The sequence below is a fragment of the Brachyhypopomus gauderio genome, chromosome 13, assembly GCF_052324685.1.
Source record: "Brachyhypopomus gauderio isolate BG-103 chromosome 13, BGAUD_0.2, whole genome shotgun sequence".
Classification (NCBI taxonomy): Eukaryota; Metazoa; Chordata; class Actinopteri; order Gymnotiformes; family Hypopomidae; genus Brachyhypopomus; species Brachyhypopomus gauderio.
Genome location: NC_135223.1, coordinates 17,043,170 through 17,069,315, shown reverse-complemented (window position 1 = coordinate 17,069,315; position 26,146 = coordinate 17,043,170). Strand labels below are relative to the sequence as shown.

The 26,146-nt window shown below is 44.6% G+C and overlaps 2 protein-coding genes across 5 annotated transcripts in view; one reads left to right on the top strand and one right to left on the bottom strand.

Moving 5' to 3' along the window:
* Window positions 1–4,266: 4,266 nt before the first annotated feature.
* aoc1 (amine oxidase copper containing 1) lies at window positions 4,267–12,253 on the bottom strand. 4 transcript variants are annotated; one of them, XM_076971328.1, is made up of 9 exons: window positions 12,035–12,253; window positions 11,439–11,639; window positions 11,103–11,180; window positions 8,834–8,985; window positions 7,734–8,071; window positions 5,871–7,415; window positions 5,282–5,570; window positions 4,861–4,993; window positions 4,267–4,694 (listed from the first exon to the last, which is right to left on the bottom strand). In XM_076971328.1, exons 6-9 carry the CDS (start codon window positions 7,405–7,407, stop codon window positions 4,425–4,427), a joined length of 2,229 nt encoding a protein of 742 aa, XP_076827443.1. In that variant the 5' UTR covers window positions 7,408–7,415; window positions 7,734–8,071; window positions 8,834–8,985; window positions 11,103–11,180; window positions 11,439–11,639; window positions 12,035–12,253; the 3' UTR covers window positions 4,267–4,424. The 4 variants fall into 4 exon arrangements, with proteins under 4 accessions (XP_076827443.1, XP_076827445.1, XP_076827444.1 ...); XM_076971330.1 differs by having other exon boundaries at window positions 7,734–7,857; XM_076971329.1 differs by lacking the exon at window positions 8,834–8,985 and having other exon boundaries at window positions 7,734–7,857.
* Window positions 9,036–26,146, top strand: part of sspo (SCO-spondin) — a 57,162-nt gene continuing 40,051 nt past the window's right edge. Inside the window, exons 1-31 of the mRNA XM_076971332.1 lie at window positions 9,036–9,238; window positions 9,698–9,785; window positions 10,351–10,560; window positions 10,744–10,826; window positions 11,476–11,646; window positions 12,020–12,243; window positions 12,868–12,970; window positions 13,662–13,820; window positions 14,404–14,489; window positions 14,806–14,931; window positions 15,021–15,177; window positions 15,694–15,934; window positions 16,380–16,521; window positions 16,757–16,883; window positions 17,150–17,322; window positions 17,565–17,783; window positions 17,937–18,102; window positions 18,356–18,602; window positions 20,026–20,209; window positions 20,332–20,426; window positions 20,572–20,828; window positions 21,076–21,210; window positions 21,411–21,613; window positions 21,707–21,834; window positions 22,992–23,101; window positions 23,205–23,351; window positions 23,580–23,673; window positions 23,896–24,305; window positions 24,920–25,156; window positions 25,389–25,619; window positions 25,888–26,010. Of these exons, the coding sequence (XP_076827447.1) occupies window positions 9,733–9,785; window positions 10,351–10,560; window positions 10,744–10,826; window positions 11,476–11,646; window positions 12,020–12,243; window positions 12,868–12,970; window positions 13,662–13,820; window positions 14,404–14,489; window positions 14,806–14,931; window positions 15,021–15,177; window positions 15,694–15,934; window positions 16,380–16,521; window positions 16,757–16,883; window positions 17,150–17,322; window positions 17,565–17,783; window positions 17,937–18,102; window positions 18,356–18,602; window positions 20,026–20,209; window positions 20,332–20,426; window positions 20,572–20,828; window positions 21,076–21,210; window positions 21,411–21,613; window positions 21,707–21,834; window positions 22,992–23,101; window positions 23,205–23,351; window positions 23,580–23,673; window positions 23,896–24,305; window positions 24,920–25,156; window positions 25,389–25,619; window positions 25,888–26,010 (5,041 nt within the window). The 5' untranslated portion in view covers window positions 9,036–9,238; window positions 9,698–9,732. The remainder of the gene's footprint in view (window positions 9,239–9,697; window positions 9,786–10,350; window positions 10,561–10,743; window positions 10,827–11,475; window positions 11,647–12,019; window positions 12,244–12,867; window positions 12,971–13,661; window positions 13,821–14,403; window positions 14,490–14,805; window positions 14,932–15,020; window positions 15,178–15,693; window positions 15,935–16,379; window positions 16,522–16,756; window positions 16,884–17,149; window positions 17,323–17,564; window positions 17,784–17,936; window positions 18,103–18,355; window positions 18,603–20,025; window positions 20,210–20,331; window positions 20,427–20,571; window positions 20,829–21,075; window positions 21,211–21,410; window positions 21,614–21,706; window positions 21,835–22,991; window positions 23,102–23,204; window positions 23,352–23,579; window positions 23,674–23,895; window positions 24,306–24,919; window positions 25,157–25,388; window positions 25,620–25,887; window positions 26,011–26,146) is intronic.

The window sequence follows — 26,146 nt, the reverse complement described above, 5'->3', positions numbered from 1 at the left end:
TGTGTCCGCTTTTTCGCTCCTTGACACCACAGCCATTATAGCGGCTCTGTGTGATGTGGACACACACACACACACACACAGACAGTCAGGACTGGCCACATGCCAATTCTAAATGTAAGTATTACTTTAAACCTACAATAATGTCTATGTGACTTAACTGCTTAATCTTTATTTCTCTACTTCACACTCGGTTATAGTCCCAACTATATTGCTCAGGTCAGTGGGGTTTAATGTGCCGTACTATGCACATCAAGCAATTATGAGCTATTTCTCCAGTAGGTGTTTACATGTTAAATGTTATATAACTAGTGCTGTCAATTCCAGGTGCCGCAATTAAAAGTCCTCACCAGGATTTTGCTCAAGCTTGCTAGATTTTAGTTTGGTCAGAGTTTTGCTCAGGATATTGGAAGAATAAGAAGAACTGAAGTAAATCAGAAGATGTTTTTTAATACCATTTTAGATGGTAGACTTGGTAACGAAGGGTGGAAGTGCTCCTGTGATAAGCGAACTCCTTCCTACATAAAGTGCAAATAACACTATTTTTGTTTGTACTTCCATCTGGAAGTTTCTTACATTTAAATTTCCCGTCCACCAGCTTAGCCTCTTCAGTTATCTCCATCATGATCTTATTGTGCGTCCATATAATCTGTATGTCTGGAACTCATGCACTGAGAAACATTCAATGGTGCAAAAGTGTCTCATGTGTTAAATGCGTTAAAATGTGTAAATTAAAAAAAATTGTTTGTTATTTTCCCTGTACACCAGTACACCAGGAGATGTGGAGGAGGCCGTGGGAGAGCAACAACCCAGCAGCAGGACCGCTACCTCCACCTTTGTGCAAGAAGGAACAGGAGGAGCACTGCCAGGGCCCTGCAAAATGACCTCCAGCAGGCCACAAATGTGCATTTGTCTGCACAAACGGTGAGAAACCGACTCCATGAGGATGGTATGAGGGCCTGACGTCCACATATGGGGGTTGTGCTCACAGCACAACACCGTGCAGGACGCTTGGCATTTGCCAGAGAACACCAGGATTGGCAAATTCGCCACTGGCACCTTGTGCTCTTCACAGATGAAAGCAGGTTCACACTGAGCACATGTGACAGACGTGACAGAGTCTGGAGACGCCGTGGAGAGCGATCTGCTGCCTGCAACATCCTTCAGCATGACCGGTTTGGCAGTGGGTCAGTAATGGTGTGGGGTGGCATTTCTTTGGAGGGCCGCACAGCCCTCCATGTGCTCACCAGAGGTAGCCTGACTGCCATTAGGTACCGAGATGAGATCCTCAGACCCCTTGTGAGATTATATGCTGGTGCGGTTGGCCCTGGGTTCCTCCTAATGCAGGACAATGCTAGACCTAATGTGGCTGGAGTGTGTCAGCAGTTCCTGCAAGATGAAGGTATAGAAGCTTTGGACTGACCCGCCCGTTCCCCAGACCTGAATCTCATTGAGCACATCTGGGACATCATGTCTCGCTCCATCCACGAACGTCACGTTGCACCACATTCAACAATCAATATATATATACTGTATGTTTGTAATATGTTTTTCTGTGTAAAGTACAGGGCCCTCTACTTCATATGCCAGCTGGCAAATACAAGATAAGATGATGTGAACCAGATCTGTTAACTGAAATAATCCAAATTGGATAATAGGATTAGATACTTTTGCAGTACATGTAAACATGACCAGAAAAGCTGCATTAAGGATTCTTAGAGACTTGCCCGCTCCTGTGTTGCTTTATGGTTAAATGTGATTATACACAGAGAATTAAAACCATGACCAGCAACATGTTAATGAGAGCAAGAGAGCTCAGATTCTCTCCCAGAGAAACAAAAAGCTCATAAAGGACTTGGAGTTATGAAAACGACACCAAATGGCAAAAGCAGCTGTGTGAAAAGGAAGGGGTTGAAGCAGTAGACGGTGGCTTCATTATTGTTTGTGTTCACCACTGTTTCTGTTGCATTACAGTTTCAAGAATAAGTCAATGCAGTGTGTCAAAAAGATGCCTTTTCAGGGCTAAAGTTCACTTATGTACAACAGTGTCACAGACATCTTCCAATAACAGGAACATTTACATCTGGACCTCATCATCCTCCGCCCAGATGAGTCTCTTGGGAACCGGACAACAACAGATTGACCATTCTGTATGCGCTGTGAGGCAAAACAATATGTTCACCAAAGTGATATGTGAACAATATGTTCACTCACGTAGCTCCATCCTACAGCTGGAATGCTAGTTGAATACTGATTTTGATGCCCCCCCTTTTCTGCCACACAATGACAAATGTCTTGCCATGTCTTGACATTCATCAGCACATGCACATCTGTATGGGACATTTGATGGTCTTCAGCTAAAGACTCTAACTCTCATCAAAACATAGCATTTTCATATTTTATCTGCAAAGCAGAAGGACCTGTTAAGAGGACCTGCTTTGCACAGGAGTGTGTCTGCATCTTCTTGCTTGTACTGATACGATCATCTCTGATCAGAAAACTCCAATACAGCCCTAATTCCAACCCAGATGACAGGATCAACTCTTACCTTCTCAACAGGTTGCTCCTGCTACACAATACAATCTAAGAAAGTTATCTTAGATCTAGTAACTACTACAGATACTTTTTCTGGGGATACGTTCTTTTTTTCGTGAAGTATCATTGAGGTTCCTGTTTAGATTTGTATCCTTGCCACATCTCTCCATGGGCATAAACATAATAAATCAAAATCTAAATCTTTTATAATTAACATGAATGTGCTTAATCATTTCCCAGTGTGTGCAGTGCTATTTTAGAGAGATTGAGATTCATGTCACAGGTACAACATAGGAGTGATGTTGTAACAGAGACACACAATGGAGAATACTCTCTGGATATTACATAATCGATAATTACAGTAAAATGTAATGAAATGTGTGAAAATCTTGGGGAAACACATGGTTTCAGTATACTATGTACACAGAGCATGTCCTTGATTGTGAGCAGAAGAATACCACATGCAGAAAACACCTAAATCTCCTGAATGCAGAAAGTATCAGAATACATCCATCAGGGCCAATAACAAGTTGCCACTGATTAATCTGCTCATATGGAAAAACCTAAAATTCACATGTCAAATAATTATACTTCTGAACATCTCCACACAATGCAGGAAACAGCAGTTGGGAACAAACAGTGGCAATAGGGCGATGATTGATTAGCAATATTGACATTTCTTTGGAAAGACAGACAGAGAGTCAGAAGGACTATAGGAGTATGGTAATGTATGTGAATGTTCTCCTTTGTTTTCTAAAGACTGAACTGTGGTGACGCATGGGTCCTTGTTGCCATGGTGAGCATTAGGAATTCCAGTTCTCTATAAGGTCTGAAGTCCTTGACTTGCTGACTTTCTTATTTGAGCAGATCCAAGTCCTGTCCTGTCCTGTTGAGTTCTGTCCTGTCCTGTCCTGTCCTGTCCTGCTGGTAAGTCACTTGAACATCCACCGTAAAAACCTCAGCCAACAGCTGACAAAAGAACTTCTGATTGTAAACCTACACAACTAGATTCCACCGTGCTGAGTTTGTGTATGCAGTTTAACTGTGGGCGGAAATTAAATGTTGCTGTATGCTATGAATCAAATGAGTTACATGATTTATTAATTACCAGCTGTATAAATTGGACTGTGGTAGGCTATTTCAATTGATATATTGTCCCCTCACACACTTAATGAGCTGTAATTAAATCAAACCTAATTCAGTCAAACCTTGTCTCGTTCTGTGTCTTCTACTGCTTTTAATACACTTGTGAAGGACTCAAGCAAGAAACAATATATCTCTGTTTCTTCTTTCCTCCCTATAGGTTGCCTAGGGTGACTGTGCAGGTGAGGTCTGGATTGTTTACAGAGAGCTCTGGGACGGGGTGGTTTACTCCAGCTCCTCAGCACTGCTGAGATAAGCATAAGCTGCCGGATGAAGCATCCTGCTTCCTGGATTCTCTTCAGACGTAAATCCAGGCCATGGATACGCCCTCTTTCATTCATCCTCTCACAGACCCCCTAGCAAAATGTGGTAGGCTTGACGACCAAAATAACAAAATCAGCATTTGTAAAACTGAATTACTCATACAAAAGTGATATGGAAGTTTTTATTATTATTATTACTGTTATTCAAATTTACCAAGTAATGAAAAAAATTACATCACATTTTCATTTTGGATTTGAAGAGTTTTTTTTAAGCATATGACGCAGAACTCTACATTTGAAAAGCAAATCATTTCAGTATATGCACAGTATATGAATGTGTTTATACGTGCATATAACAAGTTGAATAACAAGTTAAGAAACTGTTCAATTCTACATGTTTTGTAAATTCCTTTTTACAGCTTAAGGATTTCATATAAAACACTAATAACATCTTTTACATAACATCATGCCATCTAAAAATTACTTTTATACACCAGAATATGTGCCATTGTAGAAGAAAGCCTTGGATGAGACACAGTGACCTATAACCTCTGGAGTCCATCTTTGAACTTTTGGTTTGCCCTCTTGGTCTGGCCGCACAATAACTGTGCTGCGTGATGACAATGAGGGATCCTCATTGAAAAAGTTAAAGGGCCGCAGGAAGAAGCCCACCGCGTTCCCGGGAGTTGCCGTGTTGGGAATGTCCTCAGAGTGAGGAATGTGTAGGAATCCCACTGTAACCCATGCAACCAAATCCTGCAAAAAAAAAAGTTCATTAGGCCTCTGCAGACAATCACATTTTATATTTATGCATCATTATGCACATTTAAAATTAATGACCTAGTAATAAAATTGTATTTGTTTTTTTTTCAAAAGAACCTGTTGGAATAAGTGGGTGCTAATGGAACCAACGTTGCGATACCTGGTTTACGATGTTTTCATTGTTGCGGATGTAGTCCTCAAATGACACCACAGGCTCCCATGGGTCATTTTGTGTGTAGATGGTACTGCTGGAAGCCTCACTGTCTTTATGTAAGGTTACAGCCAAAGGGTATCTGAGGTTTTCACAGAGAGGCACACACAGACATGAGTCATTTACTTTTGAAAGTGCACTGTTTTCCTTTATATTGTGTATAATATTAAAACTTCATACCCATAAATATAGTCAAACACTTAGACAGTGATGATAAAATAATATATTTTTTACTAATAATTATATTTCCCTACATGCCTGTATATTTTCCTGCTGTTAATTTCATTTCTTACTCAATGAGCTATGATTTTGATCCATGATTTTTATAAAACATTTCTCTGGCGTTTTTTGAGTGACGCAGTCATGATACCTTGACCATGGAATGCCGTTCTCCTCCCTCCATCCTCGAGGTAGAACACTGTGGCCATGTGAGTTAAATTGGATGCGGTAGCCCTTGTGGTGCCCCCACTTGTTCCTCTCGTTGGGGTTGTAGAAGTGTAAATAACGAGGAAACTTCTTGCCAAAGCGGAAAGCAGCACTGCGCTCTGTTTCACGCTGTGTCCTGTGGAGCATGGATTGCTTGATGGTGTGTCTAGGACTCCAGGGGTTGGTGAAGTTAACATATTTGAGTTCTACTGACTCAAAACTGTTACTTCGCCCTTGAAGAGGAGGATGAGAATTACAATAGTCAAAAAGCAGCACGATATGTTATTGGTCAAACAATTAAAAAACAAAAAATTCTAAATTATAAAAAATGTTTTGTGTATATTCAAATAAATCGTATTTGATTTACTTGATTACTTGATATTTTAAGGTTGATCTACAAAAGGAAGGTTGTATTCTGTATATCTTAAAAATGCAAAGCAGTTCTAAGATTTTTTCAAATTCAGAGCAGTACAGTAAATTTTGTTTTAAATCTGAGAGTGCATTTGCTCATATTTGCTTATTGTTAAGCTTACCTGCAATGTCTAGGTCCACTTTGTAGTGAACAAGATGTGTGTGTATATTTCCAAGAACATAGCTGTATACCCTGTTCCCATAGTTTAACCCATTTTCTGTGAAGAATGTGGCATGGATATACCCAGTGGCACTAACCCGAGTCTCCATTACTCCATTCTGATAGAAGACAAAGTCCCAGATGTAGTCGTAATTGTAGACAGTGGATGTTGTTCTGACCACTAGAACATGGTTTTCAAGTCCCCCGAAGAAATTGTAGCTTCCTTTGAAGTTGCTATTAAAGTGTCTCCTTAGAGGTGAGGCAGTAGTCATCTCAAAGATGCAAAGGGAATTCATATGGCGTACTGGCTTGTCAGTGTCGTAGAAATGGTACTTGTCCAGAAAAGTGGCAATTTCAGGACAGTCGATACCTGGAGCAAGTTCATAACCAGAGGTCCCCATTGCCCATCCTGCATCGATGTATTTTGTTTGCATTGCAGCTGGAGTGTCTCCAGAGTAGAAGGCAATGGCCTCTTGCAGGCTTATCTCATAGGCAATCCTCTCATTATTGAAACGAAGGTCAAATATCTGAAGACCGGCGGATGAGCGAACACGGAAGGCAAAGGACCATCCAGCATATTCAACAAAGTTTCCGTCTATTCGGTATCTGTGGCCCTGAGGCTCCACAAGCTTTGGCCCATGGATGTTGGTGTGTGTGTTGCTTCGTCCACGAGGAATGTAGGTGGAGAAAAGATCCTTATCGTCATGGTCAGGCAACTTGACCTTGGAGATTTCTCCCTTCTCATACTTCTCCACAAACTCCTCCACGCTGTCAAAATATTGCCCATTATACCACACTTTCTCCACAAACCATTTCTCAGGATCCAGGTCTTTGTGGTTGATGAGAACCTCAAACCCTACAGGATGTATGAAGTACCCTTCCACAAACTTCTGCAGCATGATCCATGTCCGTCTCTCTCCTGGCTCCAACCCACGGGGAGCTATATCTGAGAAGGTCAGGCAGCGATCGGTGCAGTTCCAATATGTGAAACCTGTGCTCTCATACAGAATCTTGTTCACTTTCTTGGAAATCTTTGCCAAAATCTCATCCACATGCATGTATTCTGCAGAAGAAATTGGCCGCGATTCAAAGCGTAAAGGTTTGTTCCCTTTGAAGGTCTTAAGCTGATAGGAGTCTGGGAAAGGGAGAGGGCCGACAATGTACTCTGTTATGTTAGGCTCAGCCTGGTTGGCATATTGCACCACAACACGAGCCTGACGTGGAGGCTTGGCTTGCCCTCTGTCCAGCGCATGGAGGGCCTCGTGCTTTCGAGGAACTTGTAGCTCTATGAGGAGAATGCTGTTCTTTTTGAGGGACTTGTCTCGGGCTGAGGTAAGGCCCAGCTCACTGAGGGAGTGTAGGTACTCTTTCACGGCATGCAGCTCCTGGGGGCTGAGATCAGCAAACATGGAGGCCCCGTGATGAGCCCATTCCCGCAATCTAGACATAGCAACCTCTGTAGTTAGGGAAGCTACGATTAGCATCAAAGACAACTGCATGTCTGCACCTGTAGAAAGAAAATGATATATACTTGAAAACAAAGACAAGACCTTTGCACTAGGGCAATGCAGACCAAATGAGAGTCATAAAAGCACAGGTGAGAGAATAATGCAAAATGTCTTCTCTGTTCTCAACTTTTCTCTTGACTGAAGAGGGAAAAATTTGTCCACAGTCAAATGCAGAATGTAGATAACTTTGTCTCTACCTTGCCATAAAGTTTTTGTGAAATTTATAATCATTATAATTCATATAATACATTCCACAGAAATGACAAGCCACACTCAACATTGTAGTTTTAAAGTGGAAAATCACTGATCAGACTTACCTACTGTGCCCGTTGTGCAAGTGCTGCTGAAAGTTAGTTTAGTTAGTTTTGTGAGATGTCCACTTCTGCTGGTGAAATCTGCAGCTCAGTCCAGCCAGAGTAGTAATCTTTGCTCTGCAGTCTTCTGGAAGTATAAAATGAACCGTTCTCTACTGGTGCTGCTGCTTTTATCAGCCTCCCACTTCTCAAGAGTGGATTGGCCAATAACACACCATAAAACTTTCGAAACAAATGTTGGATGATAAGTGTAAATGTAAATGTTGACAAATATGTTTGCATTCCTGTCTGATGTTTCTATATAAAGAAGCATCCCTCTTCTGTCACATCATCAATTATTCCTGTAAAACAAATAACTGTTTACAAATTGTATATATAACACAACTAATATCCCAGTACCAAGAGACTTCTTCAGACATGTGCAAATAGTCCTCAGTATGAGGACAGATGGCTCGGCCCAGTATTTCATGATTACTTTTGGATATTATCCACAGTTGCTTTTTTTGTTTCTCTGTGCTCTCCAGAACAATGTGCATCACTGGCAATGATCTTTAATTTACCATCTTAATCTTACCCTGAAAATAAAATCTAATATTTGAGAGAGTATTTGGTAAACCTCTGCTTTTAGACAGTGGAACCAGCATGACTACATCCTGGCAGAAAAAAAAATGTGTTTTCAGTTTGCTTCTTTGTTTGTAGGCTTTTGTAACATTACCAATTTTGGTGTCTTTGTCACTGTTCCACAGATATTAAAGAGTATGAACATATTAATCATTGTTGTTCCTTTGCTTAGCATGTGTCTTCTTTATATTGGATGTCTGTAGTATAGACTGAAGAGGAATCAAGCTCAGAGCACATACGGTGTGGAGGCAGCTGTGTTTGTGCCTGTCACTGAAGTCAGTATTCTTGTCCCTGAAGTCAGTATTCTTGTCCCTGAAGTCAGACTTTCAGGCCAGTGATACTACTTCATGCCCCCTGGACCTTCCCTATTGACACACTTTATTAAATAAACGCCCCTGAAATCCTTCCCCTGACGCATTCCTTTATAGGATTAGACTTGGACAAACAGCTCCCGAGCAAAGGGACGTGGACGTAACACTCACGTCTTTCTTTTGCACTGGTGGTACAGGACCACTGAGCGTTGGCATCACCCAGTGAAGAGCTAATGGCTGATCGTGCAGCTGTCACAGCTCAGCGAGTGATCCTCCAATTGCATGCCTCTCAGATGCTACCACAGGATTGTGAGTCATCCCCACTATTTAAAACACAACAGGCTATGAGCAGGTTCATAATCCTTACCGAGGAACTGCTTTACATCTTTAACCACAAGTGAAAAATAAATCAACTTTCTGCAAAGGATGTAACAGGTAACAAAGAGAAGGAGTACAAGACTCTGGGAAGGGCAAGACAAGGATTTATTTTTAAAAGACATTGAAAGAAACAAGTTGATGAGGAGGTAAATGAGCTCTGTTGGAAGTGAAGAGATCTGAGAGAATCTGAAGACCCAGGTAACTGGTTTTAGGCTTAATTGCCTAATTGATTGCCTAATTTGTGTTTTAAACATTACCAGAAATTTGCGCTGGATATTGTCCCTGGGCATTGCACAATATTTCATTTTTGGAGTTCAAAGGTGCTTCACTTGTTGTAAATCTCTCATTTGAATCAGTAATTTTATTATGGAGTGAGCAGTATATTGTCCAGTAATGGTTCTTGCACAAGGCATCTGCTATAATAAAATATTTCACTTTTCAACTGTGAGTTTTGAAATGATTGTGTTGATGTGTTTGGAAAAGTGTTATTATTATTATTATTATTTTTTTTTGTATTACTGTTTTAAGAATGTTTGTGAGCTGTTGGCCATTTTGAATAAGACTCAACAACTTATAGGTATTGATTTCAGTTGTGTTGTAGTGTTAATGATAAAATGATATAAACTGCTATCACTTCATATTTCTTTTCTTTTTCAGTGCTCATACATTCCCCATAAGGACCCTCAAAAGATATGAGGGCTTTGTTTGTATTTTTGCTGGGTTTGCACCTGGTCAAAGGAATAGGGTGAGCATCTCAACCTCCAACATATACATTTATGTTCACTTTGCACATTTCGTGTCTGTGTGCAATTTCTCGATCGCAGGGCACACAGGTTAAGCTTGGTGTCTCAGCATTGAAACAGTGAGGTGGGTCAGAGGTCATTGGTTGAGCTCCTGCCTCTGTCAAGCTAGTCTAGTTCGAATGTTGGCTGGGGAAGACCCAAAATCAAAAGATGAGCACAGCATTCTTGGACTAGTGCTAATGTGAGGGACAAGCAAAAAGCTCAAATGCAAGCTGTTGAAATGGTAACAGATTCCAGATCATGTTTGGCTCAAAGCCGCTGGTTTGCTGCACTCAGATATGGCCAGTTCAGCAGTTAAAGATCTTTGAATGAGGGCGCGTGCTGGTTAAGTGAAGGAGGAGGGAATTTGGAGGGATGAGCAGCGTCTTTGATTCTTGAATGTCATGGGAAAAGGCAGAAAAGAAATGCAGAAACAGCCCCGGCTGGCCCTCTTTACCATCATGCATTGCAGTTGACAGATTTTGTCAATGTTTGACTCTAACACTGTAGTCTTCTTTTAAACTTCAGTCACTGGTGTGAACACACAGTGGAGGAGAGACTGGAGAGTGTCCTGTCCCCCCGTCTGCAGCTGGAGGTGAAGTGCTCGGAGGTGTACCAGTACAACACCCACCAGTGGAAGCTTGATGTGGACCGAATGCGGCACATACATGGCGGTGATGATGGCATAGCTCTGTATTTCAAAAGTCAGGGGCCCAAGGCTTCCTGCTACTTATACAAGTAAGAACAAATAAATGTTTTAGACTATGGGGACTATTTATTTAGCTCTTGGTCCATTGTGATTCACTGAAATGATAACTCATGGGAAGCTAATTTCTTTTGTGACCCAGTTCCTGAACAGGCTGGTATTTGTGTCTTTGTGCCTGGTGTGTGTGTGTTTGTGTGTGTGTGTGTATGCTATAGAGCTGCAAATGTCTTGACTGAACGTGTGAATAGGACAGTGAGAGCTTGCTGTGAAGGATGGACTGGTCCTGACTGCTCCCACGGTAAGAGCCCAAATGTAGCCCATCTCATCATCATCCAGCTGGATTTACTGGAAAGACTCATTGTTTGGTTAGACCTTTGTTTGGTTGAGTATTGTCTGCGTAATAGATGCTTTAAAAAACAGATCCGACAGCATTTTTGGTCTGCTGCAGTCGCCTTGCATTCACATACACCGCATCTGATAGGCAGTGATAGAGAATTTGCATATACCACCAACAGACACCCCCCCCCCCCCCCCCCCCCCTCCATGTGACTGTGTTTTAGTTCTGCACCAATACCATTTTCTGTTGAGTAATCCAGTATAAGTACTGCTCTCTTGAGTATTGGCCGATATCATCGGTGTACTTGTTGGTAACCTAAAAGAAAGGTGGAAGTGATGATGTGTGTAGTTACTTGGTATAACCATATATATTATAGATATTATAGAGTCATTTAATTTTAGCATCATATATTTTATGAAACACATTAATTGTTTCATGTAACTTCTTCCACCTTTAGTCTAAGTTATAGACATTTAGGACTAATAAGCTTTTTAATGTGATTATATGTTGATGTAAAGCACTCTGAATTGTGCTGTGTATGAGTGGTATAAAGATAAATCTGCCTCGCCTTACCTCATCGGCTTGCCTGATGGTCTCTCTTTCTCCCTAGGAGCTGGTGTTCGGGGCCTGTGCTTCTCTACATGGAGCTGTGAGGAGTTTCCAGGGATTCAGAACTCCTCTCTCATGGATCTGGAGCAGTGCTGTGGAACGTTGTGGGGTCTCAGCTGGAGAAATGCCTCCGACCAGACCTGCCTGTCCTGCTCCTACACACTTCTGCCAGGTGTGTGAATGGCAAACAGTGGTCTTAATCTTAGAAATGATATAGCAAATGATTTCATCATCCTTTTGACTGCAGTTTTGTTAGGTAACCACAACTATTCTATTATATTCTTACATACATGGCATTGTATTTTCATTTGACCTGATCAAATATCAAGCAGTAGGAGACTCTTACACAGTAAATTAAATAGTTATGATGTAGACTGATTATTGGCTTTAACATGTACATATGCTTGCATACATGGACTTAAGAGAAAAGTGATGTTGTCTTTATCAGTGAGCATGATTAAAAGTTAAAACGTTTACCATGCAATCATTAGAATATTTTGCTTTGCATATAAACAAGTCCTTTAATCACTGGCCTGTGCCTGCAGACTCTGAGCCCTTACCGCTCCCACGCAGAGGTCTCCTTGGACGGGTCCGAGACCACAAAGGTTCTGCCACCTGCATGAGCTGGGGTGGCGTGCACTTTCGTTCCTTTGACAGGAAGCACTTCCACTTCCAGGGCGGCTGCACGTACGTGTTGGCCTCCTCCTCTGATGGGACCTGGGCCGTCTACATCAGCACTGCGTGTGACGGAGGGGGACGCTGTGGCAAGGTGCGGCAGACGCTCGCTCTCCGCATCTGGGCTGGGCGGGCGGATGCGGAGTGACTCACGGGTACAATCAGGCTTAGCAAACAGAGTAAAAGGCCAATCAAAAGCAAAGTCAGAAAGCAGGCTAAGGTCATGCACAGGTATGCTGGGAAACCAGGCATATGGGAAGCAAATGAAGCCAAGGCAAAAAGGGGAAACCAAGATAACTAGGCAATGAGTCAAAAACCAAACAGGGAAGACAAACAGCATAGAAGTACTGCAGAACTCTGAGCGAGACTTTGCAAAGTACTTGTCAAACACAAGAGGCATATATGCAAGGCAGCCCTCATAGGGAATTGGCTCAGTAGAATGCAGTGCGTGGGTGTCGTGTTAGGAGGGCGGATGTGACACTGAGACTTCTCAGTCCACTTTTTGCACCTCCAGTGGTGATAACGTAATCATTGAAACCTTAAAGAAGATAATAAGCACGTGTTATTGTAAACATAGGAGCTGTCTGCAGTTACCAAGCTAACATTCAAAGTTGCAACGTCTGTTCATTTAATGAAGGCTTTCACGCTTATTTGTCTATACATATGTAAATGCATATTTAATGATTATGGTAATTGACTACTGTCATGTGTTTTGCAGGCACTGCGCCTGATGATGGGCCTTGATCTCATTTCTATTCATAAAGGCAACGTGTCTCTCAATGGCCTCCTACTACCACAGGACCAGCCTGTCTTTCAAAATGGTACACAAGGCACTATCTGCATAAGTGGAATTTTTGAGAAATATATTTGAATATGAAAACAGCTTCTAATGTCAGTCAGTGTATTCTTGCTTGTGAAATGATTGTGCACTTAAGTAAGATAAGATTAGCTGTTCAGCAAAACAGGTAATAAAATCTGTGTCTACGTTGGGCTAAGCACATTTCCAGTTACCTTTGCTTCTGGAATTGAACTTTAGAAATGGGCCACTGAACCCGATTCATTATCCAGATAAGAAAGACTGTTAATCATTTTTCCTATCTGACTAAAGCCATAAGTAACGTGAGCCTCTGCATCTGAGAATCTAACAGATGACTAATACAATCAATAAATCCAATCAGAAAGTGTAGCAGAATATTTATTTCGGGTTGCTATAATGTACTTAAGTTACTTTAGGAAAATAAACATTTATGTGAAAATGTGCAACACACGTGTTAAGATTTGAGTCATTTTATGGAAACATAGTTTGTCTGGGAGATATTGGCACACATTTCCCCACTGGATGCTAATAATGGAGATTTTATTAGCCTCCAGGAAGAATTTCTCCTGCATATATATATATATATATATATATATATATATATATATATATATATATATATAAAATAAGTAGCAATAAGAGTATTAACATAATGTGGTAAAACTGTTTTCCTTTTCCTGCATGTTTTTCCATAGGAGTGAGTATTCACTGGCTGGGAGATTTTGTTTTTGTGGAGAGTGGATTGGGTGTCAGAGTGAAATTTGACATGGACAACACCGTATACGTGACCGTTACTGCAGAACACTTTACTGCCACTAGGGGGCTGTGTGGAGTATATAACAACAATGCGGATGGTAAGAAATGTCCAAGGACTCAGGAAGCTGCCTGACTGTTGTGATCATTAGTTTTTGTCAGATTTACTCTGGCAGCATTTGTAGAACTCAGAATGTCATTGATCTGCAAGCAGCTCAAGTCATAGGATGAAACTTTACCTGTAAATTTCCTGCAGTTAACTGTAATACAAAAGTGTTATTGCGCAGAAACAAGGTTTTGGGAATACATGATTAAACTTTCCAGTTTGCCTAATCTTTCATATAGTTGTAGTTATGATGTTAAACATACAGTAGATATGCTCCTATTTGATTTGTATTATCTTTGGAGTGCATTAAGTAATTTTCAAGAATATAGATTCGTTATTCAAACAATATTCTTTTTAATGGTCTTAATGGCACCTTGGATGGTCCCTTGAAATTATCTTATCAGCAAATTTGTCTTACACTTTGGAAGGGAAGAAATATCAGGTGGACATTGTTTCATGTCTTGCTCTTGTTACTTTGATTTTACGTTATGTGGTGAACGTGTTAAGGTTGAAGCCTTGGTGATTGGACCTCCAAATAGGTTTTTGATCATAAATCATTTTTGTCTATCTTTGTAAAGATGACTTCACTGGTAGAAATGGTAATGTTTCACCATACGGGGCCAGCTTTGGAAACTCATGGCGTGTTCCAGACCCACAGACAGAGGTAGACACATTACCTCAAACTCACACTATCACTGGAATTATTTTTTTCACCTGGAGACAGGCTTTCTGAAAAAACAATAGCAAGTCGGTTAAGTTAGGTTAGATTCATTTTGCAAACAAGATTTAACACACAATATGAAAAGCTTACCTAGACTATAGGAACAAAGCACTCAGTGAGTACTGTAATATGTTCATTGCAGTTTATTAGGCAAGGATGTTTTAGTTCTTTACTACAGTAGACTGTTCCTTTACTTGGACCTGAGCAAGGCCTTGTGGGAATGGGTAACTGAGGTATCTCTGGTCCTGACCTCCCCCAGGGCTGCAGTGATGCAGCAGAGTTGGGTCACAGCTGTGACATCACAGGTGATATAAGCCTTCGCAGAGAGGCAGAGTCAGTGTGTCACCAGCTCAAGGAGAGCCCTTTTTGGCAATGCCATCATTGGGTGAGACACACACACACACACACACACACACACACACACACTCACACACACAGTGCTGATAGTGCTGCCTATCTTTTATCCATGCTCAGGTGGATCCGGGCCCCTATCTAGATGCCTGCCTGTATGTGTACTGCAGTCTGGAGGCTGGTGCGAGAGAAACAGCTGTGTGTGACACACTGGCCAGCTATGCCCGCGAGTGCGCGCAGCAGCACGTTATCCTTACCTGGAGGGGCCCTGGTCTCTGTGGTATGTCCCTCATGTTTGGTCACTAGTTACAAACCCTATAAATCAAGCTTTTCTAAAGACAGCACTAGGTGACCCTTTGACCTTCAGCATTTTTAGCTGTGTGTGAACTCCCAGTGCAGATGTGCCAGCTCTAGATTGGTTCAGGTGTGCTGGTAACTGGGATTGAGTAACAATTCAGGATAAGGAAACTGTTTAGAAAACCTTTTAATGTTGCTTATCTTACTAGACAATATGCCAAAACTAAATTGAGAACTGATTTTTATCAGCTCATAGTATCATAAAACGTTTTACTTTACAGAAAAAGAGCCTATTGAGTTTATATATATTGACAGATAAATAAACAAATAACTTGCATTGTCCTTGGTAATACAAAATGTGCAAACATCCTGTTTTTACCCTAAAATAGTTTTTCTTATAAACAGCTGATGTTTCCAGCGTGTGCTGAATTGTACGGTGTGTTTGCGCATTGGCTTGCATGTTCAGTTTCCACCTCCCCCCCTGTGCTGTTCTCTTCAGAGCGAGTGTGCCCCGGGGGTCAGCTTTTCTCGGACTGCATGTCCTCCTGTGCCCCCAGCTGTTCCTCCACTCACCTCCCAGCTGCCGGCCAGTGTCGGGAGGAGTGTGTGGGCGGTTGTGAGTGTCCTCCTGGACTCTTCCTGCACGAAGGACGATGCTTACGACGGGACGACTGCCCCTGCTTCCACAGACGCCGCACGTACAAGGAGGGAGAGGCTATAAAACAGAGATGTAACACCTGGTGGGTGCACTGCTGTTGCAGCACTAGTGTTAGCAGGTAGTAGATACGCAGGCCGTATGAGTCACCGTGGCCTTTCACCATGTTCAGTAGCAGCAGAGCAAAACTTAATGCTGTTTCTGGGGTACATTTCAGAGAGCAAGCAGCATCATCATTACAAAAGGAGTCAAGTAAATAAGGAGAGAATCAGAAATGTGCTTTTTCCTGAAAGGAAAAACAAAAATATTTAAATAATTTTAAATTTCTGATTTCACAAATGGAATTGCATGGAATTGTCTCCAAAACAGCATCAAGAAACAACGTTCACAGAGAGAAGCACACTGTAAGGAACACGTAGTCATGACCTCCGTAGTGTGTAGTGAGTAATGGAGGTGGTCTGCCTCTCCGTACGTCAGGGCTTCACCTGCTGTGTCTGTCCTGTTCTCCACTTTCTCTCCGTGTGTCCCAGTGTGTGTCGGGCAGGCCAGTGGCAGTGTTCCACAGAGAAGTGTGCAGCTCAGTGCAGTGTTATCGGGGCAATGCAGATCACCACTTTTGATAAAAAGATGTACAGTCTTCAGGCTGGTGACTGCCAGTTCATAGCGGTAGAGGTAAGAATGCTAATATGCATTTAATCGTTATTTTATATATATGTATACTGTATATGTGATCATTTAAGATTACTATTAGAAACTAGCTTTTAAAATAAATGATTATCAACTACAGATCAGAGGTTTACACTTGACATTTATAGTGTGAATGATTACCAAATAAATGGGATATGCTTTGCTAAACTACTGCACCTCCTGCTGAACACTTCCGCCGTATTGCTGTGTATTGGTGTAGGATTTTGTGGATAAGAAGCTTGCAGTGACCATCAGGGGAGGCGTGTGTGTGGTGGGGGGCGGCCCAGGCTGCCTGCAGGAGATGTCCCTCACTGCTCTCCATACCACAGTGACCATCACTAACACTGGTGCGCCACCTCTTGGTCTAACTCCGCCTCCATCTGAATGGATAACCTCATATCTGCCTTTTTCATTTTGCTATGTGACCTGTCTGCTCTGTTTATCTGTCTATCTACTGGTTTGTCTGTCTGTCCATCCCTCCATCCCTCCAACCATCCATCCATGCATTCATCCATCAATCCATCGTTTGACTCTGTGTGCCTTGCGTCTCTGCTCCTTCGGTCCATCTGTCCATCATTTGTCCCCGTGTGTCCTGGTTTGCTGGCCCTCCCAGGCTCTGTCCAGCTGGACGGGCAGCAGGAGGACCTGCCGGTTCTGACGGCTGACGTGGTGGTGCGCAGAGCCTCCTCCAGCTTCCTGCTGGTCCAGGCCTTTGGGGCGCAGCTGCTGTGGCACACGCACGGCTCCCTGCTCCTCATCACTCTGGAGCCAGGCTTCGCGCATAAGGTAAACACTGGCTCTGTCATTTCAGTACAGTACCTGTCAGCACCACTGAGCTTCTGCGGTGCTTTGCTGATTTGCTGACGGTGTTTTTCATGACTCCCTAGAGATCCGTTTATTTTTATGATGAGTCTATTGGAAGTGCAAACCTTTTTAAAAAGCATTAATCATTTAGCAGGGTTATTGTGGCCTAAGAATAATACGTTTTGTACATGTGTGTGTTTGTGTGTATTTGTGCAACATGGCAGGTGAGAGGCCTGTGTGGAACACTGACCTGGGACCAGCATGACGACTTCACCACACCAGAGGGTGATGTCGAGAACAGTGTGTCCTCCTTTGCTTCAAAGTTCAGCCCTGGGTCATGCCCTTTGGCCTCAGCTGTGACCTCTGACCCCTGCAGCACCTACACCCAGCGCCGACAGTATGCAGAAAGCATCTGTGCTGTTCTCCACAGTCCTGTGTTTCAGGTAGTACTGATAGTACTGATCCACTGTGGTGCATTAAACTGAAATCTGACAAGAATATAGTTAAACTAAGATTAGCTTGGAAAACCGATATATAGAAATGACACATGAAAAATGCACCTCCTGCTAGATGGTTACCTTCACCTCTCTCCGCAGGTGTGCCATGACGTAATAGAGCGGGAGCCCTACATGCGACTGTGTCTCAGTGAGGTGTGCAGTTGCGCCCCCCACAGGTCTTGCCAGTGTACTGTCCTCACTGCTTATGCACAGCGCTGTGCCCAGGAGGGGGCGCTAGTGAGCTGGAGAAACCACACCTTCTGCCGTAAGCGTCTCCCCATGCTGCTGAAGCTTCAGTCTAAGGTCACACCCGCATTAGGCCATCGGCCCCGTCTCCCAGTTGCGCAGGTCGCAACGATATTACAGCAGACAGTAGAAAAAATGACTGATATGCCTTAAAATGGCCATCAGCACATTTTATGACATTTTAAACATTTAAAGTTTAAAGAAGATGCGAACGCAGTGGCACATTAGGTGTTATAGTCACAGTGGGACTCTCTTCCTCTCTTCCTGCACAGCGGTGCGGTGCTCTGGGGGCCAGGTGTACCAGGAGTGTGGGAGACCGTGTGGCAGCGTCTGTGCTGACCTGAGTCTGGGCTGGAGCTGCCAGGGGGCGGCGGGCGGCTGCGTGCCAGGCTGCCAGTGCCCCCCGGGCCTGGCGCAGGACCAGCTCGGCCAGTGCGTGCCGCTCAGCATGTGCCCGTGCGTGCGTGCCGGGACGGTCTACTCACCGGGAAGCTCCGTGCAAATCGGCTGCAATACCTGGTATGTGGAGACCGGGGTCTGGCTTTTATTTTCTGATCTACATCTAGTCTTATTTGTTAATCTCCCAGTCCTGTATACCTGCACGCACACATGCATACATGCATACATGCGCACCCACACCTCCATACACACTAACACTGCATTAACGCTGCATTAAAGGTGAAGTACATGCTGTACTGAACACCAGTGCATCTTTACACACTCACTGCAGTCATGAGTTTGGCTGAACCCCAGCGATCATGTGTAAGTGCACGATGACTGGGCTTGGGTCCAGTGCTAGCACACTTTATCACTGCAGTGAAGATAGACAGCTGTGGAGAGAGAGGAGGCCTTGTGCCAGTCTGTCAGCGATAAACCTTTTATGAGTGAGTTTATGGCCATCATGACATCAAAAGGTGACTTTTTATCATCTGACCCTTCAACCCACACAGCGATTCAGCAGAAAATGGGTTTTCGTCACATTTGTGTAGCACTAGCACAATATTATTTGTCAGGAGAAAAGGCTACGCACACAACAGCTTATTTATTCATATGGAATTCTTGCCAAATCATCAGATCAGCTTATGGTTAACAAACAGATTAAGTGTTTTGTATAGACTGCGGTTCTTCTTTGTTCTGGGGAGAGGATGAGTGGTACACAGCCTGTGATTGGTCGGAGAACTGACAGTAATTTGCTGTGCCGCTGGTTTTGCATGCTTAGATGAGTTAAAGTTGCACTCTGGGCCCGGTGTGTATTTTTGACATCTGTCCATTGCTTGTTAGGGTCCAAGCACGTACTGCCTGAGAACCAATTGGAATAGCTGGGATTCTCCTGCTCGTTCCTGTTTTTTTTTCTCTTGGCTAAAACAAAATGTGCTGCAAAGACCATAAGGCCCTGAAAGACCAAACTTGGCAGCATGGTGCAGCATGTGTGAATTGACTAGTTAAGGGACCTTTGACGGCCTGATGGTGGCGCTATAGTGCTGCATTTTACTTATTTGTGATTTTCTCCCACATTGTCAGGCGCAGAGACAAAATTCCACTTTTATTTGGCTAATGATTTAAAGGTTGTAGTGCGCTGCAATAAATCATTTTTTGCTAGCAACAAATTAGCCTTATCATCCTAGAAAGCGGGAGATAAGATGATAGATATATAGATATTTGTCAGCATTTTATGGAGAGACATATAAATCATCAACTAACAATACGTGATAGACTGCAGTAAAGAGAGTAAAGAGAGTTTCTGAGGTAGGAGAGCTCTGATGAAGTCACTCTATGACCCGTTGCCTCTCCTCCCGGGATAGGTTGATTTCATTGTGTCTCTTTCACCTCATGGCAACATAAGACACCATATTATAACTGGAATTATTATTAAATATTATTTCATATGGTATACTGCTCCTTTCTCCCCCCCCCCCCCCCCCCCCCCCGCACCTCTCTGAAGCGTGTGTGGACACGGTGTGTGGAACTGCACAGACCGTCCCTGCGCTGAGGTCAGTGCGTGTCCAGGCTCGCTGGTCTTTTCCCCTCGTTCGTGCCTGAGGACCTGTGCCAGTGTGGACAGCCCCCACGCCCCCTGTGCGGAGCCCCTCTACGGCTGCGTGTGTCCAGAGGGCACGGTGCTCTTGGTGGGCGTCCCTCCTTCTCTCTTCATACTACAGCCACACAGTCCACTCACCTGCACTAAACGTGCGATTCACACACACACTTTTTTCGGCTGATCTGTTGTTTGTTGGGTCCTTGCCTGCAGGGTGACAATTGTGTATCTCCAGACGAGTGTCCGTGTCACCATAATGGACAACTCTTCTTCACTAACGATACCATCTCTAAGGACTGCAACACATGGTGAGCGCATGGTGCCCTGAGGATGAGGAAGTTCCTGAGGATGAATACTTAATTACTCATTCATTTAATGACCATTAGCTCCTCTGTTGTGTCGCCCCCACCGTGTGCTGTCCCTTGACCCTGACCCCCTCCCCTTCTATTGCAGTGTTTGTAAGCAGCGTCACTGGCACTGCACTCAGTCGCTGTGTGCTGGTACGTGCGTGGCCACGGGCGACCCGCACTACGTGACCTTCGACGGCCGCTGTTTCTCTTTCCTGGGGGACTGCGAGTACGTCCTGGCTCAGGAAGTGGGCGGACTGTTCAGCGTCAGTGCTGAAAACGTGCCCTGCGGAAGTACCGGGGTCACCTGCACCAAGTCCGTCACTCTGACCATCGCCAACACCGCCATTCACTTGCTGAGAGGTCAGCCTCCCACACACACCGCACGCGTCGCTGTGCTGCGGCCCGTGATCATTGCTGAATGTCACTTGTACTTGAAGGAAAATGTCCAACTTCAAGACTTTACTTTGAGTTTTAGCCCTCTGATCCAATTTGACACTGCTTTAACTAAACTGGATTAGTAATGCTAACCCTAACCCTAACCCTAGCGTGAGGCATTAAACCTCACATAACTCAAAGTCCCAGAGACTAATGTGTTTGCTTTCCACAGGCAAAGCGGTGACGGTGAACGGCATGCCCGTGACTCTTCCCAAGTCTTACTCCGGCAGTGGTTTGTTTCTGGAGAGAGTCGGCCTGTTCGTCTCCCTCTCGTCTCGGCTCGGAGTCACCCTGCTCTGGGATGGAGGTAGAGTCACGCCGGGCCTCTGCTGGTCTCTCCCTCGCCACCCTCACTCCTTTCTTTATTGGACAACACATTTTTGTCTGTTGTTATTTTTTTCCCTTCCTATCCCCACTTGCTTTTGAACACTTTCTCGAGTGTGTCGTCCATTCGAACCGATTGCATTGTGTTGTGGTTCTCTTTCTTGTCCGGCGCGGCGTGGGAAGGCATGCGGGTGTACCTCAGGCTGGCGCCCCTCCTGCGGGGCCGGGTCGCAGGCTTGTGCGGGAATTTTGACGGAGACGCAGAGAACGACTTCACTACGAGGCAGGGCATAATGGAGTCCACCCCGGAGCTGTTTGGTAACTCCTGGAAGGTCAGCCCGTCCTGCCCTGATGTCACAGAGCAGGACCTGCGTGACCCCTGCATGGTGATGACCTTTATTCTCACCTTTCTGCCACCAGCTCCATTTTAACCACTAGTGCCTTATTAACAGATTCGAATGTGTGCGGATCCTTTGTAGATTAACCCACACCGAGTCACCTGGGCAAAGAAGAAGTGTGCAGTGATTACACAGGAGCCATTTTCTCTCTGTCATGCTGAAGTACCTTACCAGCAGTACTATGACTGGTGTGTCTTCGATGCCTGCGGGTAAGAGCGTGCAGCAGGTTATCACTGGATCATTGGGTCAGTTATAAATAGTGCTATTAGAGGGCCTGTGTCCATCTAAACATAATGAACGAATCCCAGTCCTGGAACACTGAGAGCACAATAACGCAAAGCTTTGAATACATATACAGTCAAAACCCCCCTCTTTGAAGTGTATGGTTCTATGCATCAGGACATTAATCATCTGGTCCATAGCAGGTCTTTAAAAGAGGTCAACGAACAACAGCACACAATATTCTACCAGGGCATTACATATTTAAATTAAATAAAGCCAAACTGAAAAATTTCTACCCCATGAATCAAATACCTTGTGCCTTTATCAGCAATAAAGGAGTCTTCCTTTGTAGTAATCATGTAAGTAATGTAGTGAATGAATCATGAATCATTATCATTGCCCAGTCTTCTTTACAATGTTACTTCAGCTCATTGAGGTTTGTGGGCATTACGTTATGCACAGATCTCTTAAGCCTTAAATGCATAACTGGGTCCTGCAACTGCATTTCAGTTTGGCATTTTACCAGATAACTCTTCCAAACAAGCCATACCAATTCAGTCTAAATGTATTGTCATGTATTTGAACACACTAACTTAGGCCTGTTGTCTGAGATGTAGCTCTTTGGGTTTTGCAGTTTCTCTGAGCATTGCATGCTCTGACCTTGGGCTGAATTTGCTGGGATGTCCACTCCTAGAACACCAGACAACTGTCTTGATTGTTTCCCAGGTGTGAATAATCTTCCTAACTGTAGAATGATGGGCTGCAAACATACACCTCATTGCATCAGACCAGTAAAGTCCCAAACTTTTTGCATTTGTAGATATGGTCAGACATGCCGACATTAATCAAGGATGTTTGATTAGCCCTACCTGTCTGCTGCTAACCCCCTTAATTCCTATGGAAGCATTTAGTGTATATTAAATTTTTCTGTTTCCACATTTTGCCCTAGTTTTTGTGATGTGGTGTAATTTAAGACCTGCTAAAGACCAGAAAATATTTTATTATGATGCATGAAACCATAGAATTTAAAGATGGCCTCGTTGTTTTTCACATGACCGTGTATCTGATCTGAAAAGTGTGCAAGTGGGAATTACCCATACGGTCCCCGTGCCCAGTACAGTAGTTCTCTGTCTCTCTACTGTAGCTGTGATTCTGGAGGCGACTGTGAGTGTCTGTGCACCGCCATCGCCACCTACGCCGAGGAGTGCAACCGCAGAGGGGTGTACGTCCGCTGGAGGTCCCAGGAGCTCTGCCGTAAGCGTCCCGCAGCCCGGGGACGGCGCCTGGTCTTGTCTTTCTCAGCGTACACGTCTGGTGGTCCGTTCTTATCTGCTGTCCCCTCTCTCTGTCTATGTAGCGCTGCAGTGTGACGATGGCTTGGTGTATGAAGCCTGTGGCCCTGCTTGCTCTGCTGTCTGCCCCAGTGCACCCAGCAGTGACTCTCGCTGCAGCGCCCTCTCCTGTGTGGAGGGCTGCTTTTGCACTCCCGGCACCATCCGTCACGGTTAGGACACTGTGGGAGTGTGTGTGTGACTGTGTGTGTATGTGTGTGGGCATGCGTGTGCTTGTGTGTGTGAATGTGTTTGTTTTTGTGGTTTTTTTAATCTGGGTTTATGAATTTGTATGATAGGTTGTTTCTTTGGGTATGTACTGTTATAGAATCCAAAGGGCTAGGTTCAGAGACTGCTCATCTGTCGTATGTAGTTGTCTTTTCTGTCTCTGCGCCCTGCAGGTGACGGCTGCATCGCCCGCTCTGAGTGCCCCTGTGAGTGGAATGGCTCTCTGTTTCCTCCTGGTGCAGCGGTCACTCAGCACTGTCAAAACTGGTCAGTGTGGAAGCGTTCTTATAGGCCATGATGGCCCATGGTCCTTAGGGCAGTTTGATTGCATTCTGTAATCTTCATATTTAAGCAAAGTAGCATTGTGGTGTGGTAAAAATTATGCATTTCAGGCCCTCAGACCCTAAGCAGTATTAATGCTCCATGTCACATGAGCGGTGATCAGCTCCAGTTTATTGCGTAGCTCTGTGCTTGTGGTGTGTGTTTCAGCTCCTGCTCTGAAGGGGCGTGGCACTGCTCTGGGCCGGCCTGCCCTCCCCCTGCGCCATGCCTGGACTCGGAGTTCCAGTGTTCCGGCCCCTCCCACCGCTGCATCCCCTCACTCTGGCTGTGCGATAACGAGGATGACTGTGGCGATGGTTCAGATGAGCTCTGCCCCTCCACCTGCCCCCCAGGGCAGTTCCGCTGTTCGGGCGGGCCGTGTTTACCCGTGGAGCTGCACTGTAACGGCCACCCGGACTGCGCCGACCAGTCTGATGAGGAGTTCTGTGGCCCGTCCACCGATGTGCCCGCCTGTCCTGCCGGGGAGTTCCGCTGTGCCAATGGACGCTGTCTGGCCGCTGCTAAAGTCTGCGATGGAAGGCTGGACTGTGGCTTTTCTGATGACTCAGACGAACAAGGTAAACCTCACCAGAGGGTCGGTTCCTCTGAAGCAGGCTGTGGTGTGGTCTCTCTGTCCTTCTGAAGTAGGCTGTGGTGTGATCTCTCTGTCCCTCTGAAGCAGGCTGTGGTGTGATCTCTCTGTCCCTCCAAAGCAGGCTGTGGTGTGATCTCTCTGTCCCTCTGAAGCAGGCTGTGGTGTGGTCTCTCTGTCCCTTTGAAGCAGGCTGTGGTGTGGTCTCTCTGTCCCTCTGAAGCAGGCTGTGGTGTGGTCTCTCTGTCCCTCTGAAGCAGGCTGTGGTGTGGTCTCTCTGTCCCTCTGAAGCAGGCTGTGGTGTGATCTCTCTGTCCCTCTGAAGCAGGCTGTGGTGTGATCTCTCTGTCCCTCTGAAGCAGGCTGTGGTGTGGTCTCTCTGTCCCTCTGAAGCAGGCTGTGGTGTGGTCTCTCTGTCCCTCTGAAGCAGGCTGTGGTGTGATCTCTCTGTCCCTCTGAAGCAGGCTGTGGTGTGGTCTCTCTGTCCCTCTGATGAAGCCTCTGGTGTGGTCTCTCTGTCCCTCTGATGAAGCCTCTGGTGTGGTCTCTCTCTCCCTCTGAAGCAGGCTGTGGTGTGGTCTCTCTCTCCCTCTGAAACAGGCTGTGGTGTGGTGTGCGCTGAGGGGGAGTTCCGCTGCTCGGCTGGCCACTGCATCCGCTACCTTCATCGCTGCGACGGCCACGACGACTGTGGTGACTTCAGTGACGAACGCGGCTGTGTGTGTGCTTCCGGAGAGTTCCAGTGCCCTAGCAATCAGTGTGTGCCTGCTGAGAGAGTGTGTGATGGCCGCAAAGACTGCCCTTCCGGCATCGATGAAGTGATCTGTCCCTTTAAAGGTGTCTTTACCTTATAACATAACCATTCCTTAACTCATCCTATAAACTAAATGTTGGTGATGACCTTTTTTGTGTGCCTTTAGAATTGTAGGAATTTTTACAGTTTGACTTTAATTATGTGTTCATTTTACTTTTATTATGTAATGTAAAGTTATTATTATGTAATATTGATATATTAAGCTATTTTAATAGTGCACTAATACCAAGGTGACATTCACCTTGCTTGTCTCAGGTTGTAGCCAGTACGAGTTTGGCTGTGCCAATGGCCAGTGTGTGCCTCTGGCCTGGCGGTGTGACGCAGAGACAGACTGCCTGGATGGCAGCGATGAGGAGCAGTGTCCTCACACGTGTGCCCCAGGTCAGGTCCTCTGTCTGAGCGGAGACCAGTGTGTCCAGCACACGCAGCAGTGCGATGGCACTCCACACTGCAGGGACGCCTCTGATGAAAGTGTGGACAACTGTGGTGAGACGCTTGTACAGTGACTCTACACACACATTAAGTCATTTTGGAGTAGAGATTTGCTGGTGTTATCAACATGTTGGGCTGGTGGGTTTGAAGTTAATATAGTCAAGGTGATATGCCATGAAAATCCAGTTTGTACCTATTTTTGTACCGCTTTTATACAATAGATTCCACATGTCTGTCCTCTATTCACACAAGCATACACAAGCATTGCGTGTCTGTGTGTGCGTGGGTGCATGCGTGTGTGTGTGTGTGTGTGCTTTTTCAGGCTCCACTCGCATTCCACCCTGTCCTGGAAGCTTCTCATGTGATAACAGAACTTGTGTTAATTCAACTCGTGTGTGTAATGGTATTTTGGATTGTCCCAGAGGAGAGGATGAACTTTTGTGTGGTGAGTGATCAAAACATGTTGTGTAAAAATCCCAACATTTGTGTATTCAAACAAAACACTGCTGAGACAAGGTTGGATATGCAGAACTAAACAGACGTTCTGGACAGGTGCGGAGAAAATGCAAAGTAAGAATGCT

What these genes read in the sequence shown, in the direction of transcription:
- aoc1 (XM_076971328.1), bottom strand. Translation starts at nt 7,407, where the DNA reads ATGCAGTTGTCTTTGATGCTAATCGTAGCTTCCCTAACTACAGAGGTT. An exon ending in AACGGCATTCCATGGTCAAG is followed by an intron (nt 4,994 to 5,281) that starts GTATCATGACTG and finishes TGAAAACCTCAG; the next exon opens with ATACCCTTTGGCTGTAACCT. An exon ending in ATGAAAACATCGTAAACCAG is followed by an intron (nt 4,695 to 4,860) that starts GTATCGCAACGT and finishes TTTTTTTTGCAG; the next exon opens with GATTTGGTTGCATGGGTTAC.